Raw genomic sequence first — 21,704 nt, 5'->3', positions numbered from 1 at the left:
CTCTGTCCCCAGCCTCAGCCCCTCTCTGTCCCCAGCCTCAGCCCGTCTCTGTCCCCAGCCTCAGCCCGTCTCTGTCCCCAGCCTCAGCCCGTCTCTGTCCCCAGCCTCAGCCCGTCTCTGTCCCCAGCCTCAGCCCGTCTCTGTCCCCAGCCTCAGCCCGTCTCTGTCCCCAGCCTCAGCCCGTCTCTGTCCCCAGCCTCAGCCCCTCTCTGTCCCCAGCCTCAGCCCCTCGCATCCACTCACACACACCCGATCGCATCCACTCACACACACCCGATCGCATCCACTCACACACACCCGATCGCATCCACTCACACACACCCGATCGCATCCACTCACACACACCCGATCGCATCCACTCACACACACCCGATCGCATCCACTCACACACACCCGATCGCATCCACTCACACACACCCGATCGCATCCACTCACACACACCCGATCGCATCCACTCACAGACACTGACGATATCGCACATACGCGCTGATACTCACAACATCCGGACATACCACATGCCTCTGGCCATGTGATCCTCCGTCAGGTCCTGGAAGATCACAACAGCACAGTATCGAGGCCGAGAAGCAAGCGATATCGCCGGATGCTGTGAGTATGTAGATGCGATGTGTGTGTGAGGTGTGTGTGAGAGTGAGTGCGATCTGATGTGTGTGTGTATGCGTGTGTGTGTGCTGTTATGTTTGTGCGTGTGGAAGTCGCGCCGCTGCAGGACCTTGATTTACTGGTAACTATGGTTACCAGCGCAACACGTCCCCCGCTCGCACGGGAGCCCACACCAGCATACGGCGGCGGCGTACGCTGATGTGGGCTCCCGTTGGGGAGGGGGGAAAGGGGGGGGGGGGAGTACAGTACTCACCTGGGATTCGTGGCTCCGTGACCGTGTCAGTTCGGGCAATGCGGGGGGGGGGGGGGGGGCGCGAGAGCTAACGTCTATTGCGTGAGGGGGGCGGGGCGTGGCGTGGCGTGGGCGAGTTGCCAATGCCTGCAGGGTGCCGGGGCGAGAGGCCAATCTGTGGGGGGGGGCAGAGCCTGGGCGAGCGGCTGGCCAATCCGTGTGGGGGCGCAGCCGGGACGAGAGGCCAATCCGTGTGGGGGGGCGGGGCCATGGCGAACCCAGCGGCCAATCAGCTTTGTGTCACCGTAAGGACATGTCACGGTGACACTGTCACCGTGACACAATTTTGGAGCATGACAGACAGACAGACAGAATAAGGCAATTATATATATAGATATATAATATACAGATTGTGATATGGGATGCAAAACTATTAGGCTATGTGCGCACTAGGCGTTTTTGCCGCGTTTTTAGCGGCGTTTTTTACCGCGTTTTTGTGCTGAAAACGCAGTGACATTGCTTCCCCAGCAATGTCAATGGGTTTTCAGAAGTGCTGTCCTCACACAGCGTTTTTTTTTAGCTGCGTTTTTGTGGTGACCACAAAAACGCAGCATGTCAATTATTTCTGCGTTTTCCACTGCGTTTTTCACTCATTGAATTCAATGAGATGTTAAAAACGCAATGAATAACGCATATAGCCGCGTTTCTATGACTAAAAACGCAGCTATACACGCAAGGGGTGGGCACTACAGTGACGTGTACAGGAAGAGGATTCCTTCTGTTGGTAAACACAGAAGCATGAATCCTCCCGGTACCGTCACCGCTGCTTCCACCTCCCGTCCTGTGCATGTCAGCTCCGTGCGGCGCCATGTCTGGGCGGGAGGTGGAGGCAGCGGCGAAAAACAAAGTGAACAGTAGAAAAAAAAAAATGTCATATATACTCACCTGTCTGCAGGGTCCCGGTGCCATGCCCGCTCCCATCTCCTCCCGGTCCCGCCGCTCTGGCTGTGTACAGTCTCCCCGGGGCAGGACCTTGCTTGCAGGACCTGGCTGTGGATCACCTGATGCAGTCACCTGACGCATCAGCTGATCGTAGTCTCGCCGGCTTTTTCGCGCCCGGCCGGCTATCAGCTGATCCTGCCGTCAGGGGACTTCATCAGCTGATCACCGGCAGCTCTTGCAGCGATCGTATAGGATCAGACTCCTGTCCAATCGATCGCTCCAGGAGCTGCCGGTAATCACCACAGCACATAAGTGAGTATGTATTTTTTTTTTTTTTTTTTTTGGCAACGATGCATCAGCTGATTGTATAATCGGCTTTTATACAATCAGCTGATGTGTGATGTGATTCAGGCACTTGATCCTGACACATCATCTGATCGCTCTGCCTTCCAGCAAACCGATCAGATGATATTGGATCCGGATTGGACGGCGCGGGACCCTGACCCAGGATTACTGCGGAGGGGGGTTAATTTCAATAAAGATGGAGTCACTAATTGTGTTGTGTTTTATTTCTAATAAAAATATTTTTCTGTGTTGTGTTTTTTTTTTATCATTACTAGAAATTCATGGTGGCCATGTCTAATATTGGCGTGACACCATGAATTTCGGGCTTAGGGCTAGCTGATAATATACAGCTAGCCCTAACTCCATTATTACCTAGCTCGCCACCCGTCACCAGGGCAGCTAGAAGAGTTGGATACAGCGCCAGAAGATGGCGCTTCTATGAAAGCGCCATTTTCTGGGGTGGCTGCGGACTGCAATTCGCAGTGGGGGTGCCCAGAAAGCATGGGCACCCTGCACTGTGGATTCCAATCCCCAGCTGCCTAGTTGTACCCGGCTGGACTCAAAAATTAGGCGAAGCTCACGTCTTTTTTTTTTTAATTATTTCATGAAATAATTAAAAAAAAAAGGGCTTCTCTATATTTTTGGTTCCCAGCCGGGTACAAATAGGCAGCTGGGGGTTGGGGGCAGCCCGTACCTGCCTGCTGTACCCGGCTAGCATACAAAAATATGGCGAAGCCTATGTCATTTTTTTTTTCTTTTTGGGCAAAAAACTGCATACAGTCCTGGATGGAAGATGCTGAGACTTGTAGTTCTGCAGCTGCTGTCTGCTCTCCTGCATACACTAGTGAATGGAGGATGCTGAGACTTGTAGTTCTGCAGCTGCTGTCTGCTCTCCTGCATACACTAGTTCTGCAGCTGTCTGCTCTCCTGCATACACTAGTTCTGCAGCTGTCTGCTCTCCTGCATACAATGAACATTTTGAAGAAGGAAATGACATCAGACCTTTTTTTTTTTTTTTTTTCATCAACAATCTTTAATGGCATTGTGCACTGATTAAAAACGCAGTGAGCAAAAACGCAGCAAAAAACGCACCAAATCGCGGCAAAAACGCATGCGTTTTTGCCGCGTTTTTTTAGCCGCGGGTGCGTTTTTTAGACAAAAACGCACATAAAAACGCAGCGTGAAAAAAACGCCTAGTGCGCACATAGCCTTAGCAAATAAATTACAAAAAATAAATTTATTGCAAAAAACTGATGTAACCAATAGGTGATTTTCTGATGACCCATGTTACATACTATGTCTTCCTGAGTTGAACCAAACAATACGTCACCAGGGTGCGGACTTTTTTTTTTTCTTTCCACTGTATCAGAGACCGGACAACCTCTGCTCATGAAGTCATGACATCTCTTACATATATATACATACATACATACATACATACATACATACATACATACATACATATACATACACATATATATATATATATATATAATATATATACAGTTAGGTCCAGAAATCTTTGGACAGTGACACAATTTTGGCGAGTTGGGCTCTGCATGCCACCACATTGGATTTGAAATGAAACCTCTACAACAGAATTCAAGTGCAGATTGTAACGTTTAATTTGAAGGTTTGAACAAAAATATCTGATAGAAATTGTAGGAATTGTCACATTTCTTTACAAACACTCCACATTTTAGGAGGTCAAAAGTAATTGGACAAATAAACCAAACCCAAACAAAATATTTTTATTTTCAATATTTTGTTGCGAATCCTTTGGAGGCAATCACTGCCTTAAGTCTGGAACCCATGGACATCACAAACGCTGGGTTTCCTCCTTCTTAATGCTTTGCCAGGCCTTTACAGCCGCAGCCTTCAGGTCTTGCTTGTTTGTGGGTCTTTCCGTCTTAAGTCTGGATTTGAGCAAGTGAAATGCATGCTCAATTGGGTTAAGATCTGGTGATTGACTTGGCCATTGCAGAATGTTCCACTTTTTTGCACTCATGAACGCCTGGGTAGCTTTGGCTGTATGTTTGGGGTCATTGTCCATCTGTACTATGAAGCGCCGTCCGATCAACTTTGCGGCATTTGGCTGAATCTGGGCTGAAAGTATATCCCGGTACACTTCAGAATTCATCCGGCTACTCTTGTCTGCTGTTATGTCATCAATAAACACAAGTGACCCAGTGCCATTGAAAGCCATGCATGCCCATGCCATCACGTTGCCTCCACCATGTTTTACAGAGGATGTGGTGTGCCTTGGATCATGTGCCGTTCCCTTTCTTCTCCAAACTTTTTTCTTCCCATCATTCTGGTACAGGTTGATCTTGGTCTCATCTGTCCATAGAATACTTTTCCAGAACTGAGCTGGCTTCATGAGGTGTTTTTCAGCAAATGTAACTCTGGCCTGTCTATTTTTGGAATTGATGAATGGTTTGCATCTAGATGTGAACCCTTTGTATTTACTTTCATGGAGTCTTCTCTTTACTGTTGACTTAGAGACAGATACACCTACTTCACTGAGAGTGTTCTGGACTTCAGTTGATGTTGTGAACGGGTTCTTCTTCACCAAAGAAAGTATGCGGCGATCATCCACCACTGTTGTCATCCGTGGACGCCCAGGCCTTTTTAAGTTCCCAAGCTCACCAGTCAATTCCTTTTTTCTCAGAAATTACCCGACTGTTGATTTCTTCGGCGCTCCATTGGGAGACCCAGACGATTGGGTGTATAGCTACTGCCTCCGGAGGCCACACAAAGCATTACACTTAAAAGTGTAAGGCCCCTCCCCTTCTGGCTATACACCCCCAGTGGGATCACTGGCTCACCAGTTTTCTGCTTTGTGCGAAGGAGGTCAGACATCCACGCATAGCTCCACTGTTTAGTCAGCAGTAGCTGCTGACTATGTCGGATGGAAGAAAAGAGGGCCCCACTTGTGGTTTGTAAGGTTGAGGTACCTATTGCTGGTACGGAGGCTAGAGCCCACATGCTGTTTTCCTTCCCCATCCCCCTGAGGGGCTCTGAGGAAGTGGGATCTTACCGGCCCCCAAGCCCTGAGGCCGGGCTCCATCCACAGACCCACTGGAACCTGATGGATACGGAGCTGTGTACCGTTCAGGGACAAGGCCCTGCAACTTTCAGGTACTCTGTGTCCCCGTACAGGCGGGCACGCACACACCAGACTTGCTGGGTGTGTTAGTGCGCCGGGGACAGTAGCGCTGTACGCTGGGGTTTGAGTCACAGCAGCTTAGCTGGGTGACTTCATGTGATGGGAACTACCGCGCCGGCCACTCTCGGAGCGGCGGCGCGGCTGGGACTTGTAGTGCGCCGGGGACTTAGCGCCGACCGCGCTTTTACGGCGGCGGCGCTTATAAATTTAGCCCCCGGCTTTTGCGGCCTAGCTCCGCTTCGTTCCCGCCCCCTCCCTGTCAGTCAGGGAAGGGGAGAGACGCTGTACGATTACTCAGCGCCGAGGGCTGGAGCCTTATTTACATGCTCCAGCCCTCTCACTAGGCACAGTGGCAAGCAGGTTTCCCGCTTTTAGTCTGGCACGCCCAGGGCCCGCCCCCCCCCTCCACAGGACGCCGGCAGCCATTCCTGCATGCAGTCTGGCTGGAGGACGGACACAGGCTCTGGGAGACCCAGACTAGGGATTTCTGGCGACCACACACCCGCGTTTAGCGGGCGGTAAGCAGCACATTAGTGCTGGCCCCACTAGTGCCACAGTGTGTATTGGTGTACTTTTTCCTGTACCAGATATTTATATATATACTGCACTGTAAGGTCGCTTCTTGGCTGTATACCCTATATTGCTCTGGGAAGACAACAACATGTCATCCACAAAACGCAAGGGTGCCAAGGCACGGGCTGTATTCACTGCTTGTACAGCATGTGGGGCTAATCTACCAGCAGGTTCCAACGACTCTCATTGTGTGCAATGTTCAGTCCCAGTGGCACTTCGTCAGCCAGAGCCTATGGTGGTGGTAGCCCAGGCAGAGACGCCTGTGAACCCTGCCCCGGTGACGGGGACAGAATTTGCAGTCTTTGCTGATAAAATGTCTGTGACTATGACAAAGATCCTGGAGACCTTGCAGTCCAGGCCAGTTGCTCAGACCATGGACACTGCTGTGCCTATGTTCCCCGGTCCCCCTCAGTTGGAACTAATCCGTACTTCAAGGGGGTCCCAGGCATCACAGGCTGAGGGCTCTGACTCCGATGACAGTCCCAGTCCACCTAAGCGAGCTCGCTGGGAGAGACCCTCCACGTCATCACGCGGGTCAGGGTCTCAGCGAGAAGGGTCTCTATATGATGAGACAGAGGTGGGTGATCAGGAGTCTAGTCCTGACACCGCACTCAATTTGGATACGCCAGATGGTGACGCCATGGTAAATGACCTTATAGCGGCCATCAATAGGCTGTTGGATATTTCTCCCCCAGCCCCTTCAGCAGAGGAGGCAGCTGCACAGCAGGAGAAATTCCATTTCTTGTATCCCAAGCGTAAATTGAGCACTTTTCTGGACCACTCTGACTTCAGAGCATCAATCCAGAAACACAATACTTATCCGGACAAGCGTTTTTCCAAACGCCTTAAGGATACACGTTATCCCTTTCCCACTGACGTGGTCAAACGCTGGACCCAGTGTCCAAAAAAGTGGACCCTCCAATATCCAGACTTGCAGCTAGATCCATAGTTGCAGTGGAGGATGGGGCTTCACTTAAAGATGCCAATGACAGACAGATGGACCTTTGGTTGAAATCTGTCTATGAAGCTATTGGCGCGTCGTTTGCTCCAGCATTCGCGGCCGTGTGGGCGCTCCAAGCTATTTCAGCTGGTTTGGCACAGGTGGACTCTTTCATGCGTCCAGCAGTGCCACAAGTGGCGTCCTTAACTACGCAAATGTCTGCGTTTGCGACCTACGCTATTAATGCGGTACTAGAATCCACGAGCCGTACCGCAATGGCATCCGCCAACTCTGTAGTTTTGCGCAGAGCCTTGTGGTTAAAAGAATGGAAAGCAGATTCTGCTTCTAAAAAATGTTTAACCAGCTTGCCATTATCTGGAGACAGACTGTTTGGTGAGCAATTGGCGGAAATCATTAAACAGTCCAAAGGTAAGGACTCTTCCTTACCCCAGCCCAGATCAAGCAAACCTCAACAGAGGAAGTGGCAGTCAAAGTTTCGGTCCTTTCGAGGCTCGGGCAAGCCCCAATTCTCCTCGTCCAAAGGGACTCAGAAAGAGCAAAGGAGCTCTGATTCCTGGCGGGCTCACTCACGCCCCAAGAAAGCAACCGGAGGTACCGCTTCCAAGACAGCTGCCTCATGACTCTCGGCCGCCTCCCTCCACATCCTCGGTCGGTGGCAGGCTCTCCCGCTTTTGCGACATTTGGCTGCCACAGGTCAAAGACCGGTGGGTAACAGACATTTTGTCTCACGGGTACAGGATAGAGTTCAGTTCTCGTCCTCCGCCTCGGTTCTTCAGAACCTCCCCACATCCCGACCGAGCAGATGCCCTTCTGCAGGCGGTGAATTCTCTAAGAGCAGAAGGAGTGGTGGTCCCTGTTCCTCTTCAGGAACAAGGACAAGGTTTTTACTCCAATCTCTTTGTGGTGCCAAAAAAGGACGGCTCATTCCGTCCTGTTCTGGACCTAAAACTGCTCAACAGGCATGTGAACGCCAGGCGGTTCCGGATGGAATCTCTCCGCTCAGTCATTGCCTCAATGTCTCAAGGAGATTTCCTAGCATCAATAGACATCAGAGATGCTTATCTCCACGTGCCGATTGCTACAGAGCACCAACGCTTTCTACGCTTCGTGATAGGAGACGACCATCTTCAGTTCGTAGCTCTGCCATTTGGTCTGGCGACAGCCCCACGGGTGTTCACCAAGGTCATGGCGGCAGTGGTAGCAGTCTTGCACTCTCAGGGACACTCTGTGATCCCTTACTTGGACGATCTTCTTGTCAAGGCACCCTCTCAGGAGGCATGCCAACTCAGCCTGAATGTTGCACTGGAGACTCTCCAGACGTTCGGGTGGATCATCAACTTCTCAAAGTCAAACCTGTCACCGACCCAATCACTAACGTATCTTGGCATGGAGTTTCATACTCTCTCAGCGATAGTGAAGCTTCCGCTGGACAAGCAGAGGTCACTACAGACTGGGGTGCAGGCTCTCCTTCAAAGTCAGTCGCACTCCTTAAGACGCCTCATGCACTTCCTCGGGAAGATGGTGGCGGCAATGGAGGCGGTTCCGTTTGCGCAGTTTCATCTGCGCCCACTTCAATGGGACATTCTCCGCCAATGGGACGGGAAGTCAACATCCCTGGACAGGAAAGTCTCCCTTTCCCAGACGGCCAAAGACTCTCTGCAGTGGTGGCTTCTTCCCACCTCATTATCACAGGGAAGATCCTTCCTTCCACCGTCCTGGGCGGTGGTCACGACAGACGCGAGTCTGTCAGGGTGGGGAGCAGTTTTTCTCCACCACAGGGCTCAGGGTACGTGGACTCAGCAGGAGTCCACCCTTCAGATCAATGTTCTGGAGATCAGAGCAGTGTATCTTGCCCTACTAGCCTTCCAGCAGTGGCTGGAAGGAAAGCAGATCCGAATTCAGTCGGACAACTCCACAGCGGTGGCATACATCAACCACCAAGGGGGGACACGCAGTCGGCAAGCCTTCCAGGAAGTCCGGCGGATTCTGATGTGGGTGGAAGCCACGGCCTCCACCATATCCGCAGTTCACATCCCCGGCGTAGAAAACTGGGAAGCAGACTTCCTCAGTCGCCAGGGCATGGACGCAGGGGAATGGTCACTTCACCCGGACGTGTTTCAGGAAATCTGTCGCCGCTGGGGAAGGCCGGACGTCGACCTAATGGCGTCCCGGCACAACAACAAGGTCCCAACCTTCATGGCACGGTCTCGCGATCACAGAGCTCTGGCGGCAGACGCCTTAGTGCAAGATTGGTCGCAGTTCCGGCTCCCTTATGTGTTTCCACCTCTGGCACTCTTGCCCAGAGTGCTACGCAAGATCAGATCCGACTGCAGCCGCGTCATACTCGTCGCCCCAGACTGGCCAAGGAGGGCGTGGTATCCGGATCTGTGGCATCTCACGGTCGGCCAACCGTGGGCACTGCCAGACCGACCAGACTTACTGTCCCAAGGGCCGTTTTTCCATCGGAATTCTGCGGCCCTGAACCTGACTGTGTGGCCATTGAGTCCTGGATCCTAGCGTCTTCAGGATTGTCCCAAGGGGTCGTTGCTACCATGAGACAGGCTAGGAAGCCCACGTCCGCTAAGATCTACCACAGAACGTGGAGGATATTCTTATCCTGGTGCTCTGCTCAGGGAGTGTCTCCCTGGCCATTTGCATTGCCTACCTTTCTTTCTTTCCTGCAATCTGGGTTAGAAAAAGGTTTGTCGCTCGGCTCCCTTAAAGGGCAAGTCTCGGCGCTATCCGTCTTTTTTCAGAAGCGTCTAGCACGACTCTCTAAGGTGCGCACGTTCCTGCAGGGGGTTTGTCATATCGTACCCCCGTACAAGCGACCGTTAGATCCATGGGATCTGAACAGGGTGCTAGTTGCCCTACAGAAGCCGCCCTTCGAGCCTCTGAGGGAGGTTTCACTTTCTAGACTGTCACAGAAAGTGGCTTTTCTGGTAGCGATCACATCTCTTCGGAGAGTGTCTGAGCTAGCAGCGCTGTCATCCAAGGCTCCCTTCCTGGTTTTCCACCAGGACAAGGTAGTGCTGCGCCCCATTCAGGAGTTTCTCCCGAAGGTGGTATCCTCTTTTCATCTTAATCAGGATATCTCTTTGCCTTCTTTTTGTCCTCATGCAGTTCATCGGTATGAGAAGGATTTACATTTGTTAGATCTGGTGCGAGCACTCAGAATCTACATTTCCCGAACGGCGCCCCTGCGCCGTTCGGATGCACTCTTTGTCCTTGTCGCTGGTAAGCGCAAGGGGTCGCAGGCTTCTAAGGCCACCCTGGCTCGATGGATCAAAGAACCAATTCTTGAGGCCTACCGTTCTGCTGGGCTTCCGGTTCCATCAGGGCTAAAGGCCCATTCTACCAGAGCCGTGGGTGCGTCCTGGGCATTGCGTCACCAGGCTACGGCTCAACAGGTGTGCCAGGCAGCTACCTGGTCGAGTCTGCACACTTTCACCAAACATTATCAGGTGCATACCTATGCTTCGGCGGACGCCAGCCTAGGTAGAAGAGTCCTGCAGGCGGCAGTTGCCTCCCCGTAGGGGAGGGCTGTCTTCGCAGCTCTAACATGAGGTATTCTTTACCCACCCAGGGACAGCTTTTGGACGTCCCAATCGTCTGGGTCTCCCAATGGAGCGCCGAAGAAGAAGGGAATTTTGTTACTTACCGTAAATTCCTTTTCTTCTAGCTCCTATTGGGAGACCCAGCACCCGCCCTGTTGTCCTTCGGGATTTTTGGTTGTTTTTCGGGTACACATGTTGTTCATGTTGAACGGTTTTCAGTTCTCCGACGTTATTTCGGAGTGAATTTGTTTAAACCAGTTATTGGCTTTCCTCCTTCTTGCTTTTGCACTAAAACTGGTGAGCCAGTGATCCCACTGGGGGTGTATAGCCAGAAGGGGAGGGGCCTTACACTTTTTAGTGTAATTGCTTTGTGTGGCCTCCGGAGGCAGTAGCTATACACCCAATCGTCTGGGTCTCCCAATAGGAGCTAGAAGAAAAGGAATTTACGGTAAGTAACAAAATTCCCTTCTTTGCTACTCCAAGCATGTCTGCTATCTCTCTGATGGATTTTTTTCTTTTTTTTTCAGCCTCAGGATGTTCTGCTTCACCTCAATTAAGAGTTCCTTAGACCGCATGTTGTCTGGTCACAGCAACAGCTTCCAAATGCAAAACCACACACCTGTAATCAACCCCAGACCTTTTAACTATTTCATTGATTACAGGTTAACGAGGGAGACGCCTTCAGAGTTAATTGCAGCCCTTAGAGTCCCTTGTCCAATTATTTTTGGTCCCTTGAAAATGAGGAGGCTATGCATTACAGAGCTATGATTCCTAAACCCTTTCTCCGATTTGGATGTGAAAACTCTCATATTGCAGCTGGGAGTGTGCACTTTCAGCCCATATTATATATATAATTGTATTTCTGAACATGTTTTTGTAAACAGCTAAAATAACAAAACTTGTGTCACTGTCCAAATATTTCTGGACCTAACTGTATGTGTGTGTGTGTGTGTATATGTATGTATGTATGTATATGTATGTGTATATATATATATATATATATATATATATATATAATGTATGTATATATATATGTATATATATATATATATATATGTATATATATATATATATATATTACTGGCTGTACTACCTGGCTTCGCCCGGGTTAATAACTATTGTTAACAAATTAGAATGTATTAATATTCCCGGGATAGAATGTATAAATAGAATGTATTAACGCCCGGGATAGTAACTGTCTCTCTGTTTCTCTCCCATTCTCTGTCTGTCTCCCCTCTGTATATATCCCTCTGTCTTTCTCTCTCTATCTCTTTCCCTGTCTGTCTCTTTCCTTCTCTTTCCCTGTCTGTCTCTTTCCTTCTCTTTCCCTGTCTGTCTCTATCTCTTTCCCTGTCTGTCTCTTTCCATCTCTTTCCCTGTCTCTCTTTCCCTTTGTCTGTCTCTGTCTGTCTCTTACCCTGTCTGTCTCTTTCCCTTTCTTTCCCTGTCTGTTTCCCTGTGTCTTTGTCTGTGTCTGTCTCTTTGTGTCTGTCTCTTACCCTGTCTATTTCTGTTTCTTACCCTGTCTGTGTCTGCCTCTTTCCCTGGCTGCAATGTGACGCGCCAACATTCCAAATAACGGTGTGGCTGACATTCTTCTGAAGTTGTGGCTGCCAGCTCCATTCGCTTTAATGGAGGCAGGTTTTTAGTGAATAACTGTAAAGCGCAGGGTTAAAAGTTCCCCTCAAAACATAGCCTATGACGCTCTCTGGGCCCAGATGTGTGAGTGTGCAGAATTTTTTGCCGTTGCGATGGTGCAGATGCCAATCCCGGACACACACACACACACACACACACACACACACACACACACACACACACACACACACACACACACACACACCTTTATATATTAGATACATGCTTTGGCCAATTCATAAACTAAAAATCTCATTTTTTCATATAGCAGTACTGCAGTACCAGAGTTCCCTTATACATTGCTGGCATTGTAGTGTGCAGCTGTATGTATTTTGTATCTCTTAGCAGTTGTCACGTCATTTTATTCTTCCTGTTCTCGCGCAGAGTCTGCAGGACCCGATGGATAAACTCTGTCGTCAGTCTAAAAAGAAGCCAAAAGCCAAGGATGCCTCTCCGGAAACACGGGACAGCGAGCAGTAAGTAGAGACCGAGTTCTGCAGGGTCCATCAGCGTCCGCACGTCTCGGGTCCACGTGCGGAGCTGCCGCCACTGATCCGGATATGTTTCTTTCCTGCAGACTGATCTCTTTAGAGGAGCAGCAGCAGCAGGAGACCGAATCCGTGTCATCAGGTGAGAAAACAGCAGCCACTACAGGAGCCACAGTCCACACATGCAACCGGTGCAGTGATCCCATAGATCACATCACATATCAGGCGGGCATGTTTCCACCATGTAAAGGAACAGCATATCCGCAGCTCTGCAACCCTTCCATTCTCGGGATTGATGGATGTCGGAGGTCAGACCCCAATGTTATACCATTGCAGCCTACCAGGATCAGAGACGACTCCAATCTCAGAAATGTAACACCTTTTGATGCCGCGGCCAATGGTGACAGCAACATGTAAACGGTTAATCCTCCAAAATTAGGCGCTGATAGGAAATCATGGCAATGAGAGGCTTAATGAAGCCACAAGCCTTCAGTTCTTGAGCAGCACCAGATCAGAACATGACTGTCTCCATTCACTGATTGCAAGCAGAGATCTAGAAAATCACAGTGAAAACTGGAAAGAAAAACTGAGAGCAGAAACTGAGCGTCCTGACCACCAGATTTGCACTTTTTGGTGCTGTAGGGGTTAAAGGCCATCTACTTTATGTACAAAGGGGAATTCATGTATGGGGGAGGGGTGATATCTGTGATCTGGTCTGAACCAATTGGGATTTTGTTTTTTTTTTGTTTCATGTCACATCTGAAGTTGAGCTGGACAAAGGAAACCCCCTCGCGTTTGATGGTAAGAGGGGCGGACAGCCGGGTGTGTGTACATAGGGTCAGTGCATTGTTTACAGCCTCATGCTGGCGGTTTTCATTTTCCAGGTACATTGGATGATTTGTTAGATCTGAAACCAGATGAGAAGTTCATCTATGAAGAAAGTGGTGAGTGTGCGCCGATCACCAATCCTCCATCCGTAGTCACTGACCCTGCACAGAGGCGTTACACCGAGCGTCCAACACAGGACTATGGGTGAAGGGGCTCTGGGTACTAAAGGGGGGTTCCCAATAAAGGACCCCTTCTGTAACTTCAGCTATAAAAACTGCTGACAATTCATATAGGCCCTATAGAAATTCTCTTCATGAGAAAATCCAAGATGAACAGTATGATAGCACTAATGTTTATGTACTTAGTCAGTTGAACTTATAGGGGCAGTATTATAGCAGTTATTTTCTTGTACATAGGAGCAGTATTATAGTAGTTATATTCTTGTACATAGAGGGCAGTATTATCGTAGCTATATTCTTGTATATAGGGGCAGTATTATAGTAGTTATATTCTTGTACATAGGAGCAGTATTATAGCAGTTATTTTCTTGTACATAGGAGCAGTATTATAGTAGTTATATTCTTGTACATAGAGGGCAGTATTATCGTAGCTATATTCTTGTATATAGGGGCAGTATTATAGTAGTTATATTCTTGTACATAGGAGCAGTATTATAGTAGTTATATTCTTGTACATAGGGGCAGTATTATAGTAGTTATATTCTTCTACATAGGGACAGTATTATAGTAGGTATATTCTTGTACATAGGGGCAGTATTATAGTAGGTATATTCTTGTACATAGGAGCAGTATTATAGTAGTTATATTCTTGTACATAGGGAGCAGTATTATAGTAGTTATATTCTTGTACATAGGGGCAGTATTATAGTAGTTATATTCTTGTACATAGGGGCAGTATTATAGTAGTTATATTCTTGTACATAGGAGCAGTATTATAGTAGTTATTTTCTTGTACATAGGGGCAGTATTATAGTAGTTATATTCTTGTACATAGGAGCAGTATTATAGTAGTTATATTCTTGTACATAGGAGCAGTATTGTAGCAGTTATATTCTTCTACATAGGAGCAGTATTATAGTAGTTATATTCTTGTACATAGGAGCAGTATTATAGTAGTTATATTCTTGTACATAGGGGGCAGTATTATAGTAGTTATATTCTTGTACATAGGAGCAGTATTATAGTAGTTATATTCTTGTACATAGGGGCAGTATTATAGTAGTTATATAGTTGTACATAGGGGCAGTATTATAGTAGTTATATTCTTGTACATAGAGGGCAGTATTATAGTAGTTATATTCTTGTACATAGGGGCAGTATTATAGTAGTTATATTCTTGTACATAGGGGCAGTATTGTGTGTGTGTAATATATATATATAATGTGTGTGCGCACTCTGGCTTGGTCACCATCCTTTTTTGCCTCCATTGCCTCTTCCTTGATTGACAGCTCTGACTTTACAAGAGCAAGAAAATATTGGGGATCAAGCAAAAATAAGTAATTTGGAGGATGCGCTGAGCTGCTGGGGTGGGCGAGGGGTGCCCTGTGAGCCTGTGAATCACACATACAGTTGTGCTGCCTCCTCTACATCCAGCCGTAGTCACACATCAGGCACCGTCTTATGTCTCCTGCCTCCTTTATAGTCACACACGAGGCATTGTCTTATGCCTCCTGCCTCCTTTATAGTCACACATCAGGCACCGTCTTATGTCTCCTGCCTCCTTTATAGTCACACACGAGGCACCGTCTTATGTCTCCTGCCTCCTTTATAGTCACACACGAGGCACCGTCTTATGCCTCATGCCTCCTTTATAGTCACACACGAGGCACCGTCTTATGCCTCCTGCCTCCTTTATAGTCACACACGAGGCACCGTCTTATGCCTCCTTTATAGTCACACACAAGGCACCGTCTTATGTCTCCTGCCTCCTTTATAGTCACACACGAGGCACCGTCTTATGTCTCCTGCCTCCTTTATAGTCACACACGAGGCACCGTCTTATGCCTCCTGCCTCCTTTATAGTCACACACAAGGCACCATCTTATGCCTCCTGCCTCCTTTATAGTCACACACGAGGCGCCGTCTTATGCCTCCTGCCTCCTTTATAGTCACACATGAGGCGCCGTCTTATGCCTCCTGCCTCCTTTATAGTCACACACGAGGCACCGTCTTATGCCTCCTGCCTCCTTTATAGTCACACACGAGGCACCGTCTTATGCCTCCTGCCTCCTTTATAGTCACACACGAGGCACCGTCTTATGCCTCCTGCCTCCTTTATAGTCACACACGAGGCACCGTCTTATACCTCCTGCCTCCTTTATAGTCACACACGAGGCGCCGTCTTATGCCTCCTGCCTCCTTTATAGTCACACACGAGGCACCGTCTTATGCCTCCTGCCTCCTTTATAGTCACACACGAGGCACCGTCTTATACCTCCTGCCTCCTTTATAGTCACACACGAGGCGCCGTCTTATGCCTCCTGCCTCCTTTATAGTCGCACACGAGGCACCGTCTTATGCCTCCTGCCTCCTTTATAGTCACACACGAGGCACCGTCTTATGCCTCCTGCCTCCTTTATAGTCACACACGAGGCGCCGTCTTATGCCTCCTGCCTCCTTTATAGTCACACACGAGGCACCGTCTTATGCCTCCTGCCTCCTTTATAGTCACACACGAGGCACCGTCTTATGCCTCCTGCCTCCTTTATAGTCACACGAGGCACCGTCTTATGTCTCCTTTACGTTTTCTGCTTTTAGCCACTTCCAAGGACCCTTATGCAGATCCCCTCGAGGCCGATTCTTTGGAGAAGGACGAGATGCAGCTGCTAAATGAGATCTTGAGTGCATCTTCCATGGATGGCGGGGACCTCGGCACGGAGTGGACGGCCGTGTTCGGGGAACCCCTCTTCAATGCTCAGCCTTTAAGCCCCACAAGTCCCGAAGAGGAGCAGAAAGCTGGAGAATCTCCATCTGGTTTCCTTCCATCACAGTTGTTGGAGCAAGACTTTGGCGGCTTCCAGGCTTCATTACACGGTTTGTACTCGCATCTCATTTCTTGCCCCGTCCAGTTTGCTACAATGTGTCAGCGCAGGTTAAATATATGTGCAAATTCTCATCTGTGGCAATATAAAGCGTCGTGTCTTCCGTACATTGCGGACTCTATCACACCCATGATTATGATTCATGTGTCCCTGTATTCCAGACTGGTCCACTAACAACGGGGCCTCGGCCTGTCTCCGAACCCCACCCGCTAACCCCCATCAAAATGCTAGCCGGACCCCTGCAACAGGTAGGATCATCCGCAGCCCTTCTGTGGTCCGTCATGCTTCTGTACGGGGTCTTTGTGTATATGGGGTGATTCTCATCATATGCAGTAAGATTAGATCTGTCTGGATTACGGTGGCGTGTTTTATTTTATCACTTATAGAAACGGCGCCATGTTTGTTCACAGGCTGTGGTTGGTATTGCAGCTCGGCATTTAATGAGTCACTAGGCTGTGGCTGCTTTTCGGTGATTTTATTGAATATGTTAGTGTCAGAAACGCTCCTAATGACCCCCAAAAAGCCCGATTTATACCAAGGTCAGGCCCGAGCTTGTGAGTTGTGGGATTCACCAACCTTCCGCGTCCCCCCCCTTAGAGGGAAAGATCTCGGTCTTTGCACTAACCCAGCGGTGCCGCGTGCTTCACTTAGATGTTTTTTTTTTTTCTTGAGCCGACGAGTTCTGGTAATGTCTAAAGTCAAATATAGTGGTTATGGGATGGGAAAATTAAGACTAGGAATGTCCAGGTTCAAGATGCGGAAGAACCAAAGTCCCATGGCTGATGTGTATGGCGTTCTGCTCGGTAATCCTGGTGGTTAGTGTACAGTGCGCTGTGGCCGGTAGCGTCAGTGGGAACCACTCATGCGGTATGACGATATGGTGGACGAGTTGAACCAAAGAGTTACTAACGCGTTTCGAAGAACAGAGCTCCTTTTCTTCCTGCATTTATATACAGCATGGAGTGTCTTTACTCTTCTAGCATGATCTACGTATTCTAATGAGAATACACAGGAATCTCAATAGAAACCCAGCAGCTGCTATAATGCTACTTCAATCAGCACTAGTGTATACAGTATATTTATGAAACGTGTCTACATTTTAGACAGTAAAAACACAGACACGCGCTCTTACATTATAGACATGGTTATGATTGACACATGTGTCCAAAAGTCTGCATTAATTCACGTATATTATAATATAACTTGAGAGCGGCGGCAGCTATAGGCATAGAAGTGGTGTCTAGGTATAGTAAAGTATCCATGCGCTACGCAATGAAACCACCTATAGCGCCACCTGGTGGAAAACAACGGAGTTAGCATTTTTATCTCGAAAACGGAACAAGATAGAGAAAAAAGTGAATTACAAAGTTGTAGGGCATCATCAATTCAATACGAATCCACACCTTGCATACAGAAATGCTATGATTAGAACGTGTAAAGCTCACAAGGCTGCGGACGTGAAGCGATACCTCATGGAGACCTTCCTACAAGTCATTGGGTATGGTGGCTGTGGAGTGGCCTCCACGCTCACCTGACCTGACCCCATTGGACTTCTTTCTGTGAGGTCACATCAAATAGCAGGTGTATGCGACCCCTCCACCAACATTGCAGGACCTACGACCACGTATCACAGATGCTTGTGCACACGTGTCACCTACCATATTGCACAACGTGCAGCCAGATACAGTATGCTGTGCAGAGTCCAGATGTGCAGTGCAGCAAGATACAGTATGCTGTGCAGAGTCCAGATGTGCAGTGCAGCAAGATACAGTATGCTGTGCAGAGGCCAGATGTGCAGTGCAGCAAGATACAGTATGCTGTGCAGAGTCCAGATGTGCAGTGCAGCAAGATACAGTATGCTGTGCAGAGGCCAGATGTGCATTGCAGCAAGATACAGTATGCTGTGCAGAGGCCAGATGTGCATTGCAGCTGACGGGGGCAACTGTGAGCATCAAAGTTAAATGAGCGCCATATGCGTGACCAGCATTCAATGTTTTGGGTTTTGGGGGGGTCATAGGTTTCGTATCATAGCATTTCTGTATGCAAGGTGTCGATTTGTATTGAATTGATGATGCCCTACAACTTTGTTATTCACTTTTTTCTTTCTATCTCGTTCCGTTTGAGATAGAAATGCTAACTCCGTTGTTTTCCACCAGGTGGCGCTATAGGTGGTTTCATTGCGTAGCGCATAGCTACTTTACTATACCTAGACACCACTTCTATGCCTATAGCTGCCGCCGTTCTCAAGTTAATGGCGGTGGACACACTGTATAGTTGATGGGTGATGGTGCCGATGGCGTTATGGCCCACACAAGTGTTGAGATAGGTGCACCTTTGACAGGTAGGACGTGTGTCTCTCCAATATGGCCATCCCCAAGGCTGACCCATTATTGCTTTGTAAAAAATGATTCGAACCCTGGGAGATGACACCAACTTAAAAGTAACGGGGGGTTTCTTGAGGGAATTCTTACATTTCTATGATTTTTTTTTTTTTCTTAGATGCCCCAAAAAGCACAAAGGATCTGTCTACCTGGTACAACCTCTTTGCCGACCTGGATCCTTTATCTAACCCGGACGCTGTGGGGAAAACCGATAAGGAACACGAACTTCTTAACGCCTAAGAACACTCCGCATCACTGTCCACGTGCCACCGCCGGGTGGCCAGGAGGGGGCGCCGCACACGTGCCACTAATGATTTCCTACAATTGTTCTTTTCTGTTCTCTCAGTGTAATAGAGGAGCTACACGACGTCTCTGAAAACGACCGCGTTTGCCAAAACATGTGCCAGGTCCGGACATTTAAAGGAGAAAATACTGGAAAGCTATTTTTCTACTGCTCGTAGTGATAAACCCAGGTGCCATGGCTCTTCTGTCACTACACGGCCTGGGCTCAGTTTACAATAATTTATTCGGATGGGAGTAGAATTTACTGGAGGATGATGGGAAGGATTGTATACCCAGCATGCACTGCTTTCACATGTTTGTGGGGAGTTACAAAAAAAACAAATATGGCTGCCTTCTTAGTCCCACCCCTGTCTCAGGTTGCCTGGTATTGCAGAACCATACGCAACCTTTAGGCAGGTTTTTTAAAGAAAGCAGTCATATTTTTCGAATTGTGGACAATCCCTTTAAGGATCCATCCTTGAGTTGTCTGGGACAGTATTCCAGATCCAATATGGGTGTTACTCAGCACTCATGGTGCTGACCTGCAAAGCTTCCTAGGCAGGACGCAACGCTGCAGCTAATCAACAACCAGCGGTATCACCAGCAAAACACTTAGTACAGTTGTCACCCATCTTTCTTACAATAACGAATGGCAAATCTGCCTAGGACGTTTAGTACAATGGCAGTGGAGAAGGTAGCCATTCTCATATCTTGGAAAGCTGGGTGACAACCAGCATGATCCACATTGGTGCTCATGTTGTCAGAGGAAGACTGCATTAAGAATGGGATTAAGAAATTGGATCAAGAAGGGGATGTTGATCTGTGCGTATATATATGTGTATATATATATAATATATATATATATATACTATAAAAATATAGTTTAAATATAAATATTATTTAAAATATATATATACACGCACACACACACTCTGGACAAAATAATGGAAACACCTGGAACCATTCAGAAAAGTTAGTTTAATATGGTGCAGGTCCACCTTTTGCGGCCTCAATTCTCCGACGTATGGATTCATACAGGGTGTGAATTGTTTCCAAAGGAATTTTAGCCCATACTGCAGTTAAAACACCCTCCAGTTCCTTTAGTGACGATGGTGGCGGAAATCGACGTCTAACTTGAATCTCTAAAATCGCCCATAAATGCTCAATAATGTTGAGGTCTGGGGATTGTGGGGCCAGATGAGACGCTCAACTTCATTAGAATGTTCCTCGTGCCATGATTTAGCGATTCTAGCTGCATGAATTGGTGCATTATCATCCTGAAAGATGGCGTTCCCCTTCGGGAACAGTGCTTGAACCATGGGATGCACTTGGTCGCCCAAAATGCCTAAATAATCGGGCTGTTAATTCTTCCATGAAGGGATATCATTGGCCCGGCGGATCTCCATGAAACAGCACCCCAGAACCTCTGCCATGTTTTTGGGAGAAGGCAGTCTGGAGGGAAGGCTTCTTTCGGCTTTCTCCAAACGTGCACTCGGCCGGAGGTCGGAAAAAGGGTAAACTATGAGATGAGAATATCACATGTTTCCACTGCTCGAGGGACCAATTCTGGAGGTTTCTACACCACTCTTAGGCTATGTGCGCACGTTGCGTACTGTCCCTGCAGAAATTTCTGCAGCGATTTGAACAGCACACGTGCGCTTCAAATCGCTGCAGAAACAGTTCGTAATGAAGAAAAAAAAAAGCCGATTTCATGCGCTCTGAGTGTAGCCCCTCCCATAGACAGAGCGGGGGCTGCAGGCAGAGTGCAGGAAAGAAGTGACATGTCACTTCTTAGAACGCGCGCTTCGGGCAGCAGCCGAAGCGCTGCGCTGTAATACGCCACGTGCGCACGGCCCCTGCACAATCTCCATAGATTGAGCAGGGGACGCATGCAGTTACGCTGCGGTGCAGATCGCAGCGTAACTGCATGCAATTACGCAACGTGCGCACATAGCCTTAGGCTATGTCCGCACTTTGCTTTTTCAACTGCAGCGTTTAATGCCAAACTGCATGCGTTCTGCTTTTCAAGCATAGTCTATGGAATTTTGGGTTTCTTGTCCGCACTTTGCTCTTCACAATGCTGCCTTTTTGTGGCAGAAATTTGGGCAAAAACTCTGCTTTGCAGTTCAAAACGCAAATGGCAAAAACTATTGACATGTTGCTTCTTTGAAAAGCAGAGTTTTTGCCCAAATTTATGCCACAAAAAGGCAGCATTGTGAACAGCAAAGTGCGCACAAGAAACCCAAATTCCCATAGACTATGCTTGAAAAGCAGAACACATGCATTTTGGCATTAAACGCTGCAGTTGAAAAAGCAGCAAAAAAGCAAAGTGCGGACATAGCCTAAACGCTTGGACACATTTGTGATTGAGAGCAGCGGTTTTCTAATTGCAGCTCTTCCGTGGAATCCAGATTTGTGCAGCTCCCGACCAACAGTTTTCATGGAAACTGGGTTCTGTAGATGTTCATTGAGCTCAGCAGTGATTTCCGGAGCCGTGGTCTTGCCATGCTCTCACAATTCGCTTTAGAGGCAGACGGTCTCGCTCAGTCAACTGCGACTTTCGGCCGGACCTGTGCTTTGCTGCCGACGGTTTTCCTTCTCTTTCTTTGGAGACAGAACCTCTTGA

General features: G+C 48.3%; 1 protein-coding gene across 9 annotated transcripts in view; it reads left to right on the top strand.

Annotated features, from left to right (window-relative positions):
• ICA1 (islet cell autoantigen 1) overlaps positions 1-21,273 on the top strand; it is a 337,463-nt gene extending 316,190 nt beyond the window's left edge. For 8 of the 9 annotated variants that reach the window (XM_075315699.1, XM_075315705.1, XM_075315703.1 and 5 more), the window contains 7 exons: positions 12,423-12,514; positions 12,616-12,668; positions 13,292-13,327; positions 13,411-13,470; positions 16,132-16,407; positions 16,577-16,663; positions 18,915-21,273. In XM_075315699.1, the coding sequence (XP_075171814.1) occupies positions 12,423-12,514; positions 12,616-12,668; positions 13,292-13,327; positions 13,411-13,470; positions 16,132-16,407; positions 16,577-16,663; positions 18,915-19,036 (726 nt within the window). In that variant the 3' untranslated portion in view covers positions 19,037-21,273. The remainder of the gene's footprint in view (positions 1-12,422; positions 12,515-12,615; positions 12,669-13,291; positions 13,328-13,410; positions 13,471-16,131; positions 16,408-16,576; positions 16,664-18,914) is intronic. The other variant, XM_075315707.1, reaches the window with a different exon arrangement.
• Positions 21,274-21,704: the final 431 nt, after the last annotated feature.

Source organism: Anomaloglossus baeobatrachus, chromosome 6 (assembly GCF_048569485.1).
Source record: "Anomaloglossus baeobatrachus isolate aAnoBae1 chromosome 6, aAnoBae1.hap1, whole genome shotgun sequence".
NCBI classification, from domain to species: domain Eukaryota; kingdom Metazoa; phylum Chordata; class Amphibia; order Anura; family Aromobatidae; genus Anomaloglossus; species Anomaloglossus baeobatrachus.
This window is presented reverse-complemented; position numbering and strand designations above follow the sequence as displayed.